Source organism: Lepus europaeus, chromosome 1 (assembly GCF_033115175.1).
Source record: "Lepus europaeus isolate LE1 chromosome 1, mLepTim1.pri, whole genome shotgun sequence".
Classification (NCBI taxonomy): domain Eukaryota; kingdom Metazoa; phylum Chordata; class Mammalia; order Lagomorpha; family Leporidae; genus Lepus; species Lepus europaeus.
Genome location: NC_084827.1, coordinates 2,391,321 through 2,413,063, shown reverse-complemented (window position 1 = coordinate 2,413,063; position 21,743 = coordinate 2,391,321). Strand labels below are relative to the sequence as shown.

At 43.7% G+C, this 21,743-nt stretch overlaps 1 protein-coding gene across 4 annotated transcripts in view; it reads left to right on the top strand.

Moving 5' to 3' along the window:
- BRAF (B-Raf proto-oncogene, serine/threonine kinase) overlaps positions 1-21,743 on the top strand; it is a 200,715-nt gene that overhangs the window by 149,387 nt on the left and 29,585 nt on the right. For all 4 annotated transcript variants that reach the window (XR_009865529.1, XM_062186971.1, XM_062186840.1 and 1 more), the window contains 2 exons: positions 1,147-1,231; positions 2,513-2,689. Coding sequence is in view for 3 of the 4 variants with exons in the window: in XM_062186971.1 (XP_062042955.1) it covers positions 1,147-1,231; positions 2,513-2,689 (262 nt within the window). In the remaining variant the exon portion in view is untranslated. The remainder of the gene's footprint in view (positions 1-1,146; positions 1,232-2,512; positions 2,690-21,743) is intronic.

Here is a 21,743-nt window from a genome sequence, read left to right as displayed (position 1 = left end):
CAAGCAGATCTAAAGCCAGGAGCCAGAAGCTTCTTCTGGGTCCCCCAAGTGGGTGCAGAATCCCAAGCACTTGTGCCGTTCTCTGCTGCTTTCCCAGGCCTTAAGCAGAGAGCTGGATGGAAGAGGAGCAGCTGGGACACAAACCAGCGCCCACATGGGATGCTGGCACCTCAGGCAGAGGTTTAACCTACTACACTGCAGCACCAGCCCCTGTGAATGTTCTTAGTACCTGTCTCTTGATGAGCATATGTGTTCATTTCTGTAGGATCTGTACCTAGGAGAGAATTGTGGGACTACAGAATATGCACAGTTTTAATACATACTGCCAGCAGTGGTACAAAGTGGTTGTATAGATTATAGTTCCAATTTTAGTCATTTTCATAATCAAAGGCATCAAAGTAACATATAGATGTGAAAAAATGTTAACTATGCTGATAAAAAAGTTTTGTAATTTTCTATTTTAAGCCAAGCTCCATTGTATATCATCTGTAATTTCAGCATTCAGTTAGTAAGTACATCTCATTTAATTTGTTGAATAGGAAAATACCAAAGGTACATAATTGGTTAAACTAAACTTCCAGGGAAAAAACAAGGTTGACTATTGTCTGGATCGGCGTTTTGAAATTCTAGTATAGGAGTAATATTGTTCATCTTTAGCCTTAAAAAATTAATATACTTGGGGTCACAGTGTGGTGCAGCAGGTTAAGCTACTACTTGAGACACCAGTATCCCATGTTGGAGTACCAGTTCAAGTCCTGGCTACTCTGCTTCTGATCCAACTCCCTGATAATGGGTCTGAGAAAACAGTGAGGGATTGCCCAAGTGCTTGAGCTCCTCCTGCGCCCTACATGGGAGACACAGATGATGTTCCAGGCTCCTGGTTTCTGCTTGGACCAGCCCCAGCCTTTGTGGCCATTTGGGGAATGAACCAGCAGATGGAAGATGTCTCTGTCTCTCCCTGTCACTCTGCCATTTAAATAAATAAAATCTTTTTTAAAAAGTTAATATACTTAAAGTATAATTTCCTTGCAGTTTAACAAGGATTTGTATTTGGGACTATGATGATTTGTGAAAATACCCAAGAATGTTTTATGTTTTCAAATTTTAAAAATTGGAATGACATCTAGAATGACAATTACCTTTTAGGTGATGTGGCAGTAAAAATGTTGAATGTGACAGCACCTACACCTCAGCAGTTACAGGCCTTCAAAAATGAAGTAGGAGTACTCAGGTGAGCTTATGGGAATTACTGTTTTTCAGAGAAAAAAGTCACTTTTTGTTGATTCCTGTTTTCTGGTGGTAGCCACTGTTCAATTTACAGATTTATTCAAAAGAGATAACATATATAAAGAGAGCTTGTCTTGGTATATTTTAGATTTATGCATTATTGTATATAATAGTGATAGAAGATTTAATCCTAGACTGAATTAATGGAAATACAGTATTCTGGCCATGTGAAATGATAGTTCCACATAGAAAACAGTACTCTGAGAGTTCTCATCAGAACATTTTTGGAGACTGTATTTAGTCCTGGTGTGTGAACCGTGAGGTACATATGCAGACCAGAGTGTGTCTGGAAGAGGACAACCTGAATCAGAATGATTCTGGAACTTTAGCTTGGGGAAAATAGTGGAAGAGAACCAGGGTAATGTAATCCATAGAACCTGTATATTCAAGAGGGTGCTAAATTACTTGTCATTCCAGAGAGCAAAATGAGGAAGCCAGTTCTGACAGTTACAGAAGAATGAATTTTGTCTCAACATAAGAGAAGTTGCTAAAACTAAAACTGCATAAACAGTGAGTGGGGGTGGCTATTCTCAGTGATAAGTCCCATAATTGAGGGTATTTAAGCAACCTCAAATTGCTTGTCAAGTATATTAAGAAAGATATTTGAGTGGGGGATGTTAGATTAACAATTTGTAGTCTCCTAAATTTATTCTTCTGCTTTTGTTTGTTTGTTTGTTTTTTTACTTGGCACAATTTCCTGGTACATCTAATTGATAGACTATTTTGGCTGTCTTTTTTTTTTTTTTTTTTTTTTTTTCAAAAAAGATAATTAGAACTTATTTTTAATTCATTTAAATCAGTTATATCATGCTGTCTCATTTTATTTTATATCATTTTTAAGCTTGTGATCGTCTGTGCCATACTTCTTTCAACAGCTATCATTCACCCTGCAAATATTAGGACAATGTGCCCGAACATTCCGGAACTGCAGTTAGGATAGACATGGTCCATTGACAGAACTAAAAGGGACCAAAGAGATGGTGACTGAAGAACAAGTACAGTAAGAAGCTGTACACAGTGCTGTGAGGGTCACACGATAGCAGAGGGCTGTTGCTTCCTGGGAGCAGGAAAATGCAGTTTAGGCTTCTCACAGAACACCACGTTCTTCCAAGCAAATACACGTTTGACGTACAGTTGGAAGGGACGAAAGGCCATCTCCTTCACTTACTGCTGTTTGGCTCTTTAAGGAATTACATTTTCTGTTCACTGTCATCTCTTTTTACAGGAAAACACGACATGTGAATATCCTACTTTTCATGGGCTATTCCACAAAGCCACAGCTGGCCATTGTTACCCAGTGGTGTGAGGGCTCCAGTTTGTATCACCATCTCCACATCATTGAGACCAAATTCGAGATGATCAAACTTATCGATATCGCACGGCAGACCGCACAGGGCATGGAGTAAGTTCTGTTCTTTTAAGTCTCTTGTAAATGACTTTGGAAGACCGTTGAGGTGTTTTAAAGGCTGTTGATGATTTTCTTTTAGACTGCATTTTAAATTACTGACTAGCAGCATAAGGACACTTTAACAGCTGTCAATATGATGTTAAAAATATTTTATCTCTAGTGCAATCTTCAAAACATATATCAAGTATTTGATAATAAATATGACTGCAAATGTAGGTATAACACTCAGTGATTTAGCTAGCCATAGAGAGAATAAGAAAAGAAAAATGGGTCCCCAAATCATTAAAAAGTCATTTAGAGATATGGAAATATGCAAAATGATTATTACTTTGTCATCCAAATTGTTCTTTGTAGGTGCCCATATTATCTATTGCAAAACAGTTAATAAAGTTAAAGTGAAAATTTACATTATGATCATTTTTAAGGATTTCAAGTCGAGTTGTTCATATCTGAGTTTTGCTGTGTAGTCTAAAAGATAAAGGGTTATTTTATAAAATTTATTATAGGGTAAAATTGGGAACTGACTTTGCAGGATAAATTTTTATGCAATTCTTAGGTATAGATCAAAAGGTAAAATTTTTGAAAACACTTAGATGAAAAACATAAACAGTTAAATATAAATATAAAAGCTGTGAAGAGACAAAATATGTGTCTTAATACTTTGTAGTATACAAATTGCTTTCATATGCATGGTTTATTCCTATGTCATTTAATCTTTAATCTTCATAATGTTATAAAGGAAATTGGTTTGTCTTTCTGGGTTTTTGTTTTTGTTTTTTTTTGACAGGCAGAGTTAGACAGTGAGAAAGAGAGACAGAGAAAGGTCTTCCTTCCGTTGGTTCAGCCCCCAAAATGGCTGTTACAGCCAGCACACTGCGCCAATCCGAAGCCAGGAGCCAGGTGCTTCCTCCTGGTCTCCCATGCAGGTGCAGGAGCCCAAGTACTTGGGCCATCCTCCACTGCACTCCTGGGCCACAGCAGAGAGATGGACTGGAAGAGGAGCAACCAGGAAAGAACCAGTGCCCCAACCGGAACTAGAACCCGGAGTGCTGGTGTCGCAGGCAGAGGATTAGCCTAGTGAGCCGTGGTGCCAGCCTGGGGTTTTCATTTTTTACGGATAAGCAAGTGACTTGTCTAAGGACACACGTTAAATAAATGGCAGCATGGGTGTTTTATCTCAGGATTTCTGACTCTTAGTCCAGAATTCTTTCCCTGTAACCACTATGCCTTTACACTATAAAGCTAGAAAAGAAGTAGAAGGGTATGAATATTCTAACATCCACAACTCTGATTCAGGATCAAGTAATAAATGTAGAACAAGGATTCAGAATCAGATCTGGGTCTTAAATCTTCCCATTGTAATACCTTTCTCCTTCTCTCCCCCGCCCCCAACTAGCCAATGTATGTAATTTATGGTGTTTACAAGCCTAAGTTCAGCCCAACATGCTTTGTAACATTCCTGCTTATCCATTAGACTTCAGCCAGTCTTAGCTTTTCAGATAAGTTTGAATCTGGATCTGTTCTAACCTAAAAAATAAGATTAAAATGTTCTAAGAGTAAACCATGGCAAAAGAAAATACAGTAAACGTTGAGAGAGAAAGCAAGCTAACTCTCTTCCCACACTACTGGTCTCTTTGCTATTTCTTTAGCAGCCCAAGCATGCTCCCCTCTCAGGGCCTTCATCCTTGTCCTCGGCCCCTTGCAACACTCGGACCACAAACATCCTTGTGTCTACTCAGACGATCCCTTTCAAGAGAAGCCTTTTATCACCTTGTGTAACTGACGTGTCCTCACCCTGTCACTGTCTGTACCTCCATTCTTATTTCTTTGTAACGTCCAACTCCTGATTCGTTTGTCATCTGTCGCCCCTACTAGATTGCAAGCTGTATGAGAGCAGGGGCTTTGTTGGATTCATTGTCTTGTGCTTAATGCCTAGAATAGGACCTGGCCTGTAACAGGCATTCAGTACACACCTGCCAAAGGGAGAGTGAAAAATTCACTACATACAAGTGCACATTATTGCCAGCACTGTGGCGTAGCAGATAAAGCCCACCACCTGCAGTGCTGGCATCCCATATGGGCACTAGTTCTAGTCCCGGCGGCTCCACTTCTGACCCAGCTCTCTTCTATGGCCTGGGAAAGCAGTAGCAGATGGCCCAAGTGCTTGGGCCCCTGCACCAGAAACTCCTGGCTGTTTGCTTCCGATCAGCCCAGCTCCAGCCATTGCAACCATTTGAGTGAACCAGTGGATGGAAGATCGATCGATCTCTCGTCTCTCTCTCTGCCTCTGCCTTTCTGTAACTTGCCTTCCAAATAAATACATAAATTTTTTTTTAAATTGCATATTATTGATTTACTTCTAAAACATTGAGGCCAAATCCTCCTCATAACAAAAGTGAGAAATGCCAAGGAAAGGAGTAAAGAAGTAGTAGAATAACAGATGAGAGAAAAAATTTGCTATCAACAGAGACAGCAAAGGTTAGTGTTGAAGACTGTGGAAGCAGTGAGGAGGCCGGTAGGTGCCAGGGCTGATGAAGTGAGAAGTGACCATGGAGAAGAGCACTGCCACGTGGAACAGCTCTGTGTTCTGGATGGGATTTTTTTTCCCATCACTATACAGTTTGGAATCATCAGTGTAAACTTCACATCTGTGTACTCCAAAACACTTAAATATCTCACTATATGAGGAATATATCTGGCTGTGACTGTAGATCATCACATCAGGTTTATCCTATATTTTAGTATCTGGGAAGTACTAACTGTAAGTTTTAAATTCTCTAACCGTGTATACTTTTTATTACCAGCTTAAAATTAGCCACAGAAAATAATTTCCCCCCCTTTTTGTTCCTTCTTAAAAGATGATAACCTGTACCTGGTTAAACGTACCAATACATCAAGGCTTTGGTAGATTGAAAAATCCTCTTATTAAGATTAAAAAGCTGGAGTAGGCACTGTGTCATAGCAGGTCAGCATCCCATATGGTAGTCGGTGTGAGTACCAGCTGCACCACTTCCAATCCAGCTCCCTACTGATACACCTGGGAAAGCAGCAGAAGTGCTTGGGCCACCCATGTCAAAGACCTCAAAGAAGCTCCTGGCTTTAGCTCTGGCTGTTGTGGACATTTGGGAAGTGACCCAGAAGATGGAACATCTCTCTCTGTCTCTCCCTCTCTCTCTGTAGCTCTGCCTTTCAAATAAAATAAATATATTTTTTAAAGAAAGATAAAAAGTGGCTGGCGCCGCGGCTCAATAGGCTAATCTTCTGCCTGCAGCACCGGCACACCAGGTTCTAGTCCTGGTCAGGGCGCCAGATTCTATCCTGGTTGCTCCTCTTCCAGGCCAGCTCTCTGCTATGACCCAGGGAGTGCAGTGGAGGATGGCCCAAGTCCTTGGGCCCTGCACCTGCATGGGAGACCAGGAGAAGCACCTGGCCCCTGGCTTCGGATCAGCGCAGTGCACTGGCCACAGCGCAGCGGCCATTGGGGGATGAACCAACAGAGAGGGAAGACCTTTCTCTCTGTCTCTCCCTCTCTCACTGTCCACTCTGCCTGTCAAAAAACAAAACAAAACAAACAAACAAAAAAAAAGATAAAAAGCTTATATGGGTTTCAAGTTGAGGTGACAGATTTTTAGTCTCCTGAAACTCCACTAAACTAGAATAAGGGATGCTCTGAAAGCATGAATAAACAAGGATAGGGATAACAGAGCAAGGAGACAATAACAACATTTTTAAATATTTATGATTTATTTGAAAGAGTTACACAGAAGGAGAGAGACAGAGAGAGAGAGAGAGACCAGAGATGTGCTGATCTGAAGCCAGGAGCTTCTTCCAGGTCTCCCACGTGGGTGCAGGGGCCCAAGCACTTGAGCCATCTTCTACTGCCTTCAGAGAGCTGGATTGGAAGTGGAGCAGCCGGGATTTGAATCAGCACCCATATGAGACGCCACAGCGCCAACCCCAACAACTATTTTTAAAAAGAAAAGTATTTGTTTGAGAGACAGAGAGAGAACACTCCCATTCCACTGGTTCACTCCCCAAATGCCCGTAATGGCCGGGACTAGGCCAGTCTGAAGCCAGGAGCCAGAATTCAGACTGGGTCTCCCATGTGGATAGCAAGGGCTCAGTTACTTAGAGCATCACCTGCTGCCTCCCAGGGTGCTCAGTAGCAGAGGCTAGAACCAGGAGCAGAGCCAGGTTTCAAACACAGGCACTCTGATATGGGATGTGGACATCTTACCTGGTAGGCCAGTGCTCACCCCAACAGCAATAATTTAAAAGCTGAAATGCAGATGAAAAAGTTATAATGGAGTTAGCAAATCCAAAAAAGGAAGTCATTAGTTGGCAGTGGAGAAAGGAAACCTAGACTGATTTATACCCCCACAATCTTCAGAAATCTCAAGAATTGGCAGTACCAGTTATGAGAGTGGGGTGCAGAGACTAAAGTGAAAAGGTGGTTTGAAAAGCACTTGTTTATATAAATCCCTTCCCCTACTCTATGGGTGACTGTCTCACTCCTATCTTAGCAGTAGGCTAGAATTTTGTTCTCTGGAAAAGGGAAAACAAATCTACATGGACTGGGGATTCCCAGGCTTTGTTACATCAAGAATACATGATCCAAAAGAAGGTGACTGGGTGACTCTGGGCTTACGGAGTGATGAGTGACTTCCTCAGCCATCTCTTTTCATTTGGTTCCCAGAGTGCTAGCATCAAACCATACTCTTTGCAGAAGACTGGGAATATCTTCTCTAGGGAATATTACCAGCCCAAGAGAAAAGACCCAGCGAGAATGATATCAGAGACTCCACCTAGATTACTGTATAGTTCACAGACAAGTCCATGTGTCTGTGCGATCTTGACAGTTTGTTAGGCCCTGCACATGGAGCAAGACAAAATTAGCTCTGGATTGCTAGATACTGAAAAAGAAGTCTGTTATGTGAATGAGAGAAACCATAACACATAGGAGGAAAAAAGCACTGAGAGGCAGAGTGCAAGAAGTGGTTACACCTCTCCTCCCTCATGAAAACAGTCATGTCTAACTCCTGGAGAGAGCAGACACAGTCTAGTGGTAGATGATTACAGATTCGTTCTGAGGAATCACACTTCCTAAATGTGTTCTGTCATTTTCTTACCTGCCAGTCATTGATGCAACTGAAGGACCAGGGTAGTTTTATTTTAAGAAAATTGTTACTAAAGGAATTTCAGAAGTGGTTGATGAATCACATCAGTTCTTTTCAGGACCCTTAATTTCAATATATTTTATTTAGAAAATTTGCAAAATGTTAAGTCAGAGGGACACATAAGTCATAGCCTGTTACTATACTGACAGAATTCTTATATTCTGAAAAATGAGATAACTAAAAATAACTTGGGGATAAGTTTGCTTATAAGTTTACAATTTACTTTCTTTTAAAATATTTATGTATTTTTTTTATTTGTTTTAAAGGCAGACAGACATAGGTCTTCTTTTGCTGGTAGCCCGGACTCAAGCCACCCCTCCAATATGGGATGCTGATGTAAGCAGCAGCTTATCCCACAATGCCCTAATGCCAGTCCCCTGAGGACATAGAAAATGTCTGTTCTGCCTCCCATGAAACACTAGCTTTTGTTCTAAGAGATGTGTACAGAGAGAAAAGTTATAGGAAAGCTTATAATAATGAAAAGTTAGAAGCAAATTTCTTTAAGTAGAAGAATGAGTAAATAAAATACTGGCATATATGTGCAATGCACCAATATATATTATATATATTTCTCTGATATATGTATTAGTTATTACATATGGATGGAAGACACCTCTCTCTCTCTCGTCTCTCCCTCTCTAACTCTGCCTTTCATGCAAATAAATAAATCTTTAAAAACAAATTACATATGTGTGAACACACAGATTTAAAATATGTCAGGTGAGAAAAGCAAGCTATAGCATAAGACCACTTAAAAATTTTAAACAGTACATTTTTTACATGGATTTTTTTTAAGGTTTATTTTTTATTTACTTGAAAGAGTTAGAGAGGAGAAAAGACAGAGACCTTCCATCTCCTGGCTCCCTCCCCACATAGCACAATGGCGGGGACTAGGCCACACCAAATCCAGGAGCCAGGAGCTTCTCCCAGGTCTCCCACATGGGTGCAGAGACTCAAGTACTTGGGCCATCTTCTACTGTTTTCCCAGGCACATTATCAGGGAGCTGGATCAGAAATAGAGCAGCTGGGACTCAAACCACCGCCTAAGTAGGATGTGGCATCACAGGCCGAAGTTTAACCTGCTGCACCACAATGCTGGCCTCTTTACATGGATTTTTTAAGGTGGAATATATATGTACACAAAAGCATTGAGGCAAACAGTAACATACACACATCAAGATGAGTAGTGGTTGTCTCAGGAATGACAAAAGGGAATCAGGATAGGGACAGTGGTCAAGGAGAAGGGATTTGGCTTTATGTGTAGTATTCTAATTGTTTAATTATTTTGATTAAAAAAAGACCCCACACTTAATATTTTCCTTCTTATTTAAAACAGATGAGGGCAAATTCTGAAAGGATTTTAACAGGACTAATTACAGTGAGAATACTGTCCTTCCTATATTATCCTTTGTTACTTTCTTCGTAAGTTCAAAATAAGATTTATATCAAGGAAGAATCGTTACAGAAAATTCAGAAAGTGAAAACATAAGTAACAAGCACCGGTTATCCACCGTAAGAGATGCCTGTCATTAATATTTTGATGTATAGTATGTATTTTAGAATTGTATATTTTTAATACTGTATTGTGGGTTATTGTTTCTTAAATATGGAATTTTACTGGATTTGCCTTTTTTCACTCACTCTTATTGTAAATATCTTTGGTGGGCAATAAATAAATTCTAATATGTACCTAGTGCTGGATACCGTCCTGTGTATTTTACATGCACTACCTCCTATTTACCCTCACAACCCTGTGAGGTAGATGTTATCACCCCCATCTTGTTGATGAGGATAACAGTGGAGCACTAGGCTCACGTGCATTCCCGTAGCCGTTACTCCCTGTTGTGCCCTAGCTTGTTCAGTGCTGTGAACCACCTCAAGTGGGCCCTTACTCTCATACAGTGAGGGCCTGTGCTTAGTCATCTACTCTCTCTCTCTCTCTCTCTCTGCTGGACATTGTTAGACCTCCTGTTTGCTCAAACCTCCAAAAACAGGCAGCTGATGACCTTGCTTGCTGTTTCTCTGTGAAAAGTAGAAGCACCCGTGTGACGTCCGCCCACCTAGGCATTCACGCCAGGTCCTTCTGCCTTCTGCTTCAAAGCTACCTGCTCCAGGTGCACATCAGATCCCTTACCTTCTCCCTACCCACGGGCAGCTTGGGAGTGACTCTCCGTCTTCATCATCGGTGTTTCCCTTTCCTGTTGGATTTCCTCCCTTATTTCTTATAATATACTTTTGGCAGAATGTTGACAATTGTTGAATATACATTGAAGGTTTATGGGTGTTAGTTCTATTCCTTCAAATTTTCTTTATTCATAATATTTTCATAATAAAAGTTGTGAGAAACTCTCCCTTAATCCCACTTCCTTCTCTTTTTTTTTTTTTTTTTTGACAGGCAGAGTGGACAGTGAGAGAGAGACAGAGAGAAAGGTCTACCTTTTTGCCGTTGGTTCACCCCCCAATGGCCGCTGCGGCCAGAACACCGTGCTGATCCGAAGCCAGGAGCCAGGTGCTTCTCCTGGTCTCCCATGCGGGTGCAGGGCCCAAGGACTTGGACCATCCTCCACTGCCCTCTCAGGCCACAGCAGAGAGCTGGCCTGGAAGAGGGGCAACCGGGACAGAATCCGGTGCCCCGACCGGGACTAGAACCCAGTGTGCCAGTGCCACAGGCGGAGGATTAGCCTGTTAAGCCATGGCGCCGCCGGCCAATCCCACTTCCTTCTTCACTGTCACCTTATCCTTCTTTCCTCTGCAGTTAACCGGGACAGAAAGAGTGTTTGGTACTCTCTGTAATTTCATTCTTCCCTTTCTATCTTGGATCCCATTATAGTCAGGCTCAAACAGCTTTTAATAAGATACTTAACGCTGCAAGATTCAGTGGTTAAATTGTCAATCCCCAGTTTATTTGTCCTGTCAGAAATGTATGATGCAGTTGATCATACCTTTCATAAAGCACATGTGGGCCGGCGCTGTGGCTCAATAGGCTAATCCTCCGCCTGCGGCACCGGCACCCCGGGTTCTAGTCCCAGTCAGGGCGCCGGATTCTGTCCCGGTTGCCCCTCTTCCAGGCCAGCTCTCTGCTATGGCCCGGGAGTGCAGTGGAGGATGGCCCAAGAATTTGGGCCCTGCACCCGCATGGGAGACCAGGAGAAGCACCTGGCTCCTCCTGCCTTCGGATCAGCGCGATGCGCTGGCCGCAGTGCACCGGCTGCGGCGGCCGTTGGAGGGTGAACCAACAGCAAAAAGGAAGACCTTTCTCTCTGTCTCTCTCTCTCACTGTCCACTCTGCCTGTCAAAATAAACAAATAAATAAATAAAGCACATGTGTTTTTAAGTTTATTTATTCAGAAGGCAGAACAAGAGAGAGAAACAGAGAGCTCTGTCCACTAGTTCATTCGCCAAATGCCCACAACAACCAGGGCTGAGCCAGGCCGAAACCAGGAGCCACTGCCTCCCAGGGTGTACATTAGCAGGAAGCTGTATCAGAAATGGAGCCAGAACTCAGTCCTAGCCACTGTGGTGTGGTATACGGGCATCTCAAGTGGCAATTTAACCTACTGTGCCACAATGTCTGCCCCATGAAACATTTTTAACCCTTTGCCTAATCATGTTCTTCACCTCTTGCTACTCAGAATGTGGTCTGAGTTAGTATTTGTACCAACTAAGAGCTTGTTAGTCATTAACTAAATTTCAGATACCACCCCAGATCCACTGAATCGGTTTGCATTTTAACAAGATCTCTAGATGATTCATAAGCACAATAAACTTTGAAAACGTTGTTTTAAAATGTATTCCAGGCCAGCGCCACGGCTCACTAGGCTAATCCTCCACCTGCGGCACCAGCACCCCAGGTTCCAGTCCTGGTTGGGGTGCCGGATTCTGTCCCAGTTGCCCCTCTTCCAGGCCAGCTCTCTGCTGTGGCCAGGGAGTGCAGTGGAGGATGGCCCAAGTGCTTGGGCCCTGCACCCCATGGGAGACCAGGATAAGCACCTGGCTCCTGGCTTCGGATCAGTGCGGTGCATTGGCCACAGTGCACCGGCCATAGTGGCCTTTGAGGGGTGAACCAACGGCAAAAGGAAGACCTTCCTCTCTGTCTCTCTCTCTCACTGTCCACTCTGCCTGTCAAAAAAAAAAAAAAAAAAGTATTCCCCTCAGTGTGGACATTGTGGTTTTGTGGGTTAAGCCGATGCTTAGGCACATTCCATGTGGGAGTACAAGTTCAAGTCCCACTTCTCATCCAGCTTCCTACTAATGCATCCTAGGAGGAAGCGGATAATGGCTCAAGTCCTTGGGCCCCTGCCACCCACGTGGGAGACCCAGGTGGAGTTTCCTGCTCCTTGCCCCACCCTGACCCAGCTCTGGGTGTCACAGGCATTTGGGGAGAAAACCAGCAGACAGCAGAGGTCGTGCTCCTCTCTTACTCTCGCTCTCTCTAGCTTTTCTTTTTTTTTTTTTAAGATTTATTTTAGTTATTTGAAAGAGAGTTATAGAGAGAGGTAGAGACAGAGAGGTCTTCCATCCGCTGGTTCACTCCCCAGATGGCCACAACAGCCAGAACTGCGCCGATCCAAAGCCAGGAGCCAGGAGCTTCTTCCGGGTCTCCAACGTGGGTGCAGGGGCCCAAGGGCTTGGGCCATCTTCTACTGATTTCCCAGGCCATAGCAGAGAGCTTAATGGGAAGAGGAGCAGCTGGGACTCAAACTGGCGCCCATGTGGGATGCCAGCACTTCAGACCAGGGCTTTAACCCACTGCGCCACAGCGCTGGCCCCCTCTTGCTTTTCTTTCTGTTAGGCGAAAATAAATTTTTTTAAAATGCATTCCCCTGGTTGTCCTTGTACTCAATACCTGTTCCTGCTCAGCTGGTGATTCCTCTTCCCTTGGTGATACTATCCATCCAGTTTTATGGTTTGAAAAGCCATTTAAATATCATTGCTCTGCTCAGCATGTCCACTTCATTGTCTAAAGGACATCTCAGATTTAAAACTTTCTGGGCAGGGGGAGAAATAGTTCCTGTCTGCTGACTCACTCCCCAAATGCCTACAGCAGCCCAGTCCAAGTCTTCTGCATGGCTGCAGGGCCCCAACTATTAGAGCCTTCACTGCTGTCTCAGGTCTGGAGCCAGGACCGGTGCTCAGTATTGAACCCAAGTACTCTGGTATGTTAAGTGGGTTTTTTGTTTGTTTGTTTGTTTGTTTTTTTGTTTTTTTTTTGACAGAGTGGACAGTGAGAGAGAGACAGAGAGAAAGTTCTTCCTTTTGCCGTTGGTTCACCCTCCAATGGCCGCCGTGGTAGCGCGCTGCAGCCAGCGCACCGCGCTGATCCGATGGCAGGAGCCAGGTGCTTCTCCTGGTCTCCCCTGCGGGTGCAGGGCCCAAGGACTTGGGCCATCCTCCACTGCACTCCCTGGCCACAGCAGAGAGCTGGCCTGGAAGAGGGGCAACCGGGACAGGATCGGTGCCCCAACCGGGACTAGAACCCGGTGTGCCAGCGCCGCAAGGCAGAGGATTAGCCTAGTGAGCTGCGGTGCCAGCCCAAGTGGGCATGTTTAACTGCTGGGCTAAAACCCCCAGGCCAGCATCTCAGATTTAACTAACATATCTGAAACTGAGCTCCTGAGCTTTGTCGGCAAGTCCGCTCTTCCTGCTTTCTTTTTGTCGGGGTAACTGACAAGCCTGTCCTTTCAGCTGGCCAAGTCTAACGTTTTGTAGTGATCCCTGAGTCCTTTCTTTTGTCAGCCATACAGCCAGTCTGTTCCCAGCTCTTGTGAGCTCTATCTTCAGTATATATCCAGAGTCTTACAGTTGGTTGCCTTTTCCACTGTCACCCTGACTCAAGCCACTGTTATCTGTTGCCTGGATTATTGCCTGGATTCCTGCCTCCACTCTTCAGTTGAAGCATCAGTTTATTCTCCACACAGTGGCTGGCGTGGCCTCCTTAAATTTAGGTCAGATTTTGTGATTGCTCAGCCCCCAGGGTCCACATCTGACTCAGAATGAGAACCAGAGTTCCTAAAAAGGCTTTCTCCGTGTGGTCACCATCAGTCCCTCCCTCCCCTGGTGACTCTCCCCTTCCTTCCCTCAGCTCCCCGGGACTCTTACTCTGGTGCCTGTTGGAGGCCACATTTTGCCATCCCACTGCTCTTAGAACATAGGAGATGTGTGGCTGCTCATGACTTTGCCCTTACCCGATCCCTGTCTGGAATGTTCTGATCCCAAATCTGAGTACTTTTCTCCCTCACTTTCTCTTGAGTCTATATTCAAAATGTCATTTTAAAAGAGGCTTTCCTGAGGCCAGCGCTGTGGCATAGCATGTAAAGGTGCCGCTTATGGCGCCAGCATCCCGTATGGGCACCAGTTAGTGGCCTGGTTCCAACCCAGCTCCCTGCTCATGGCCTGGTAAAGCAGTAGAAGATGGCCCAACTGCTTCCATGTGGGAGACCTGGAAGAAAGTCCTGGCTCCTGGCTTCAGCTTGGCCCAGCCCTGGGGAGTGAACCAGCAGATAGAAGTTATCTCTCTCTCTCTCTGTGCTTCTCCCTCTCTAACTCTGACTTTCAAATAAATTTCCCCAAAAAATAAAAATAATAATAAAAGAGACCTTCAGCCTTCTCTTACCTGACATTATAACCCCCAGCAGCTCAGCATTCCGTGACCTCTGCCCTTGCTTTTTCCCCTTATACTTGTCACTTGTGTTACATGCTATGTATTTGATTTATTTATCTTCTTAATTTTCTGTCTTCTACACTAAAATACAAGCCTTAGGAGTCTAAAGCTTAAATAATGTACTCAAAGTCATATAGCTAGTAAATCACATTACTGGAATTCTAACCTGTGTGCTCACAGTTCATGCACTCTGGACTTGCCTCTCTGGTCATGTCACTTCGGTTCTCTGGACTCTGGCCTCCCCATCTGCATAACTGGAATTACTGCCTTTTCCTACCTCACAAAGAACATAAGAAGGTTATGAAGGCAAATAATATAAAAATATTCTAAAAACCTTAAAATGCTATACATTTACCAAAAAGTAGTATGGTAACTTTGTGTTTTCTTATAGTTTTTGCTTTGAGTTTTAGGTCTGTGGTCTATTTTGAATTAATTTGTGTATCTACCATGAGGTAGAGCTTGAAGTTTATTTCGTGTGTGAATGTGTATGTGTATGTGTGTGTGTGTGTGTGTGTATTTCACCAATACTTTTGGAAAAAACTGTCCTTTCCCTACATCGAGTTACTTTGCTCTTGTAGATAAGCTAGTAAGTACCATGCTTCTGATTTGTTGTTTTTAGGCTTATGAATATTTTAAATGAGCATTAAGAAGAGAGAATACCATGGTTTTTGCTATTCTTTCAATACCATAATATTCCATGTTTACAGTCATCCCTATCTATTCTGTTTAGTCCAGTGTTCTCCTTAACAGTAGTAATAAGAATATTTTCCGAAGGGACATTAGTGCTAACACTGGTCCCAGCTGGGAAACAGGAAAGATGTAGAAATAGCATTTCCATTTTTAAAAGATTTGTTTGAAAGGCAGAATTACACAGATAAAGTGGAAGAGACAGAGAAAGATCTTCCATCCACTGGTTCACTCCCCAAATGGCTGCAGTGGCAGGGCTGAGCCAAAGCGAGGAGCTTCATCTGGTCTCCTACATGGGTGCATTGGCTCAAGAATTTGGACCATATTCCGTTGCTTTCCCAGACACATTTGCAGGGAGCTGGATTAGAAACAGGACAGCTGGGACTCAAACTAGCATCCATATGGGATGCCAGCATTGCAGTGGAGTGCTTAACCTTCTGTGCCCCAATGCCAGCCCACAAAATACTGTTTTCATGTATTAAAAGTTCAGTATTTGGGCCAGCACTGTGGCATAGCGGGTAAAGCCCCCTGCCTGCAGTGCCGCCATCCCATGTGGGTGCCAATTTGAATCCCAGCTGCTCCGCTTTTGATCCATTTCTCTGCTATGGCCTGGAAAAGCAGTGGAAGATGGCCCAAGTCCTTGGGCCCCTGCACCCACATGGGAGACCCAGAAGAAGCCGGCCATCTGGGGAATGAACCAGCAAATGGAAGATATGTCTCTCTTTCTCTCTCTCTCTCTCTCTTCCTCTTCCTCTCTGTAACTCTGCCTTTTAAATAAAATAAATCTTAAAAAAAAAAAAAAAAAAAGTTCAATATTGGTTCTCCAGTAGAGTAGCAGACAGCCACAGCACCCAGCTGGAATGGCATGATCCTGAAGCCACACTTTGACAAGGACTGGCCATGGCGCATGGCCCTGTGGTTCAACTAGCCAGTGAGTAAGATCCATAGGCACAGGCCTGGCCTACCACATCACGTGGGGTCCCCATCAGGGCCCATATGGCCCATCGTGCACTGACCAACAGTGAGATAGCGTGTGAAGGTGCGTGCCGTCCATGGCTTCACCCTGGAGTAGTTGAGGGTAGCCAGCATCCATAGAAGGAGGTGTGGACCTGAGATGGCTTCAGGGGAACATGCAGCGGCTGAAGGAATACCACTGCACGTTCATCCTCTTCCCCTGGAAGCCATCGGCCTCCATGAAGGGCGACAGCTGTGCTGAGGAACTGGAGTCAGCCGCCCAGCTGACAAGAGCAGTAATGCCTACCCAGCATGCACAAGAAGGAGAAAGCCAGGTTCGTCACTAGGAGAACTTCCAGGCTTCTGCCTGTCTCCATGTGGCCTACGGCAGTGCCCAGCAGATTGGTAGCTGGGCAAAAAGAGCCAAGGAAGCTGTGAAATAGGATATTGAAATGAAAAAATAAGGCCTTGTTGGGGAGTTGTGTAATAAATAAGTCTGGCCAGGAGGGAAAAAAGGATTCAGTATTGCTTACAATGTTACTGCTTCCCAAATTTATCTCTAGATTAAGTGCAATCACAATGGCAGACTTTTATTTAGAGATAGGTTAGGCTGGGGCTGGCGCTGTGGCATAGCGGGTAAAGCCACCACCTACGGGGCCAGCATCCTCTGTAGGCACCAGTTCAAGTCCGGCTGCTCCACTTCCAATCCAGCTCTCTGCTATGGCCTGGGAAAGCAGTAGAAGATGGCCCAAGTCCTTGGGCCCCTGCACCCACATGGGAGACCTGGAAGGAGATCTTGGCTCCTGGCTTCGGATCAGCACAGCTCCAGCCAGTGCAGCCAATTGGGGACTGAACCAGTAGATGGAAGACCTTTCTCTCTCTCTGCCTCTCCTCTGTGTGTAACTCTGACTTTCAAATAAATAAATAAATCTTTAAAAAAAAAAAAAAAAGAAATAGGTTAGGCTAACCCTAAAATTTGTATGGAAATGCAGTGGCTAGAAATTTATAATAAAGACAAATTTGAGAAAGAACAATTGAAGGATTTCTATTGTGAGATTTCAGAGCTCTTTATAAAAACCACGTGATCAAGACTGTGGTATTGGCATGAGGATATATATATATATATATATATATATCCATGAAACAGAATAGAAAGCATAGAAATAGATTGGCGAATCTGTAGTCAAATTTGAGTTTGTTTGACTGAGGTGCCAGGGCAGTTCAGGGAAATACACTTTTTAGTGTTGCTGGAACAACTGGATATCCATATAGGGAAAAAAAATTAACCTTTCTGTGACACAGACTAAAAATTAACTTGAAATGGATCAAAGACCTAAGATTTAAAAATCTAAAATGTCTACTAGAAACCTAGAAAATCTTTGTAACCTAAAGATGTTTTCTTATGACACAGAAAACAAGGACCATAAAAGAAAAAAAATAAAATAAATTGGACTTCCTGAAAATTCAAAACTGTTGATCTCTGAAAGATACTGTTAAGAAAATGAAAAGACAAGCCATAGACTTGTTTCTAAAACATATTATCTGATAAAAATATTTGTATCCCACACAAAGAATTCTTACAACTCAGTAAGAAAACATAGCACCCAATGAAAAGAATTGGTAGAAGATTTGAACACTGGATTAAAGAAGATATACTAACAGCAAATAAGCACATACAAAGGTGTTCAGGCATCATTCGAAGTTAGGGAAGAGCGAAATGCCATGAGGTAGTACTGCATCCTTACGGGAACACCTGTGATCAGAACCAACAGGCACCACGTGGCAGCAAGGATGAAGGCAACTGAGCTCTCCTAAGGATCTTCAGTGATGTGACCATTTTGGGAAACAAACTGACATTTTCTTTAAAGTTAAACTCAACACATGAACAGTTCGAATCCTACCTAGATACCCAGAGGAAAGGAAACATGGACTGACAACGATTTGTACATGAGTGTTTGTAGTATGTTATGCATGGTTGCCAAAAGTCAGGAACAACCTGCCCTGGAACGCTGCATTCAGCCAAGAGGGGATCTCAGAATCCTATTGAGCAGAAGACGCCACACGACTGTGTGTATACGAAGTTCTAGAAAGGTCAAACTAGTATGTGCTAGCATCATTAGCAGTGGTTGCCTGAGCCCATGGGAATATTAGTAATTGCAAAAATAGATGAAGAAACTTTGGACTGATGGATATTCTTTATCTTGATTGTAGCTGACCATCATACGGGTGTATTTAAGAACACATTAGACATTTAAAGTATATTGTATGTAAACTATGCCTCAGTAAATCTGATTTTTTTAAGGGGAAGGAAGTGAATAATTCAAGAAAGAATAGAATTTAGTCTGTAATTCTACCTCTCAAGTAAATAAATTAAATCTTTAAAAAAATTAAAATGTTATGCCTACCGCAAGGAAGATGAAGATAAGAATCTCACTATGAGTAGGTCAGATCAAATCTGAAATATTTAGTTTGGACATCAAAGTATGCTCTAAACAGGATGTTTAAAAAAAAAAAAAAAACTGTATCTTGGATAAGAACTTAAAAGAATAGGGCCGGCGCCGCGGCTCACTAGGCTAATCCTCCACCTGCGGCGCTGGCACACCGGGTTCTAGTCCCAGTCAGGGCGCCGGATTCTGTCCCAATTGCCCCTCTTCCAGGCCAGCTCTCTGCTGTGGCCCGGGAAGGCAGTGGAGGATGGCCCAAGTGCTTGGGCCCTGCACCCCATGGGAGACCAGGATAAGCCCCTGGCTCCTGCCTTCGGATCAGCACGGTGCGCCGGCCGCAGCAGCCATTGGAGGGTGAACCAACGGCAAAAAGGAAGACCTTTCTCTCTGTCTCTGTCTCTCACTGTTCACTCTGCCTGTCAAAAAAAAAGGAACAGTTAGAACAAATTTTCCTAGATGTTATTGTGGCTTTATAATAAAATTATTACCAGGACAGGCGTTTAGCCTGTCCAGTTCAGACACTTGTGTTCCATATCAGAGTACCTGATTTCAGTGTCAACTCTGGCTCCTCATTCAAGTTTCTTGGTAATGCAACCCCTGAGAGGCAACGTAGTTGGGTCCCTGCCACTCACATGAGAGACCTGGACTAAGTTCCTGGCTCCTTGGCTTTGGCCCAGCCTGGCTGTAGCTGGTGTGGACATTTGGGTAGTGAGCCAGTGGCTGGGAGTTCTGCCTCTCAATTCAGTTAATAATTTTTTTTTGGCCAGCACCGTGGCTTAACAGGCTAATCCTCCACCTTGCGCCGTGGCTTAACAGGCTAATCCTCCACCTTGCGGCGCCGGCACACCGGGTTCTAGTCCCAGTCAGGGCGCCGGATTCTATCCCGGTTGCCCCTCTTCCAGGCCAGCTCTCTGCTATGGCCTGGGAAGGCAGTGGAGGATGGCCCAAGTCCTTGGGCCCTGCACCCGCATGGGAGACCAGGAGAAGCACCTGGCTCATGGCTTCGGATCAGCGGGATGCGCCGGCCGCAACGGCCATTGGAGGGTGAACCAACGGCAAAAGGAAGACCTTTCTCTCTGTCTCTCTCTCTCTCACTATCTACTCTGCCTGTCAAAAAAAATAATAATAATTTTTTTAAAGAGTAAATGGCTTATAAGTGGACACTTTTCTTCAGAAAGACCAGAGAATATGATGTTCATTTAGTTTTTTTTAAAAGTTTGTTTATTTATTTATTTGAAAGGCAGAGTTACAGAGAGAGGGAGAGACAGAGAGAGATCCTCCATATGCTGGTTCACTCCCTAGATGGCTGCAGTTGCCATGGCTGGGCCAACTTGAAGTCAGGAACCAGGAGCTTCTTCCACGGCTCCCATATGGGTGCAAGGGCTCAACACTTGGGCCATTTTCCACTGCTTTTTCCCAGGTGCATTATCAGGAAGCTGGATTGGAAGTAGGAGCAGCCAGGCCTTGAACCTGCACCCATATGGGATGCAGGTGGCACCTTTACCCACTTCGCCACAGAGCCAGCCCTTCATTTAGTTGTTAGTTTGTTTGTTCTTTCCTAGTGCTGTTGTAAACCTGTAACATTGTCCCTACTACCTTAAAGTGGTATGAAGGAAGTCCAGTCTAATTATCCTGAATAATAGACCTTTGTAGCTTTGCAGTATCAGTTGTAGCAAAGTAGTTTTTATTCTTGTTCCCATCTCCAGTCAGGTATCTGGAGGGTTTTGGGATCTTCTTAGTGCTCATGAAATCCTATTTTAATTTCACCCAGTATAGAATTATTGAGGGTAGCAGTCACTCATAATATGCAGAGATTGGAATTTGATGCCCACCTCATTTTTCTAGCTAGAGGTATAGAGCCCCCTTTCCTTGCCATCTTCCTTCATAAAGACCTGGACTTCTACTCTTTGTTGTTTTTGTTAACAAAAGTGTTACAGAAAGAGAATTACTAAATGAGATAAAAATAGGGAAATAGTTTGTAAACTATAAAAGATCACACAAATATGTATATGGGGGTGGTGTTTCAAGTCACAGCTACATGCAGTTCTGGCCTGTAGTCGGTTTACAATATCCAACTTCTGATCTAGTTATATCATTAGCTCAGCAGTCACATTTGTATCTTGTTGATTACCCTTCTATATTCCTGGCCAGAAATTTTCTCTTTCAACCCTTCTGTTATGTTTCTGTCTCCTTTATTCTTGCTGTGTATCTTTGAATTAAGTTTGTTGAAGAACTGACACCGTCTATCAAGAACACTTTGACCTTCCCTTCTTTTGACTTTATCATGCCCCCCTATTTTTACATGCCTCCCATTTGTTTTGTTTCTGTGTTTTTTGTACTACAGGATAAAGGACCCTTTTCATCCCCTTTCATCTTTAAAAAAAAAAAAAAAAAAAAGATTATTTATTTGAAAGAATTGCAGGGGAGAGGCAGAGAGAGATCTTCCATCTGCTGGTTCACTCCCAAAATGGCCACAACAGTCAGGGTTGAGTCAGGACCAGGCTGAAGCCAGGAGCCAGGAGCTTCATCCAGGTCTCCCACATGGGGACAAGGACCCAAGCACGTGGGCCATGTACCGCTGCCCTCCCAGGCACATTGACAGGCCGCTGGATCAAAAGTGGGAGCAGCCAGGACTCAAACCGGCGCCCATATGGGATGCTGGCACTTTAGGCAGTGTCTTAACCTGCTACACCACAGGACTGGCCCTCCCCTTTTTGTTCTGACGGAAATTAGATCTTCTCATCTTGAAAAATGAGACTGGGACTTATGTCACGGGGACCCACTGACCGTCACCTGTTGTCACCTGTTTATATCACTGCAGAACTTGAAAGCAGGTGAAACTTGACCTGGCTTCACATTTTCATTCAGTGGAAGACTGAAAGTGTACCGTGGTGGGAGAACATGGGGCCTAAATTCATGGCAGAGATAATTTTAGATTGTGGTAAATGCTGTGAAGGAAATAAACAGTGTGATGTGAGAGAGGAGTTGGAAAAGAAGGGGTTACTTTGGATAAATAGTAATTTGAAATGAAACGTCTGTCTTAAAAATCTTTTTCTGGGAGAAGGAGGAAGGTTAGATGAAGATGAGAAAATAAGGATAATGTCTGTTATTTACAGAGCTTTAGT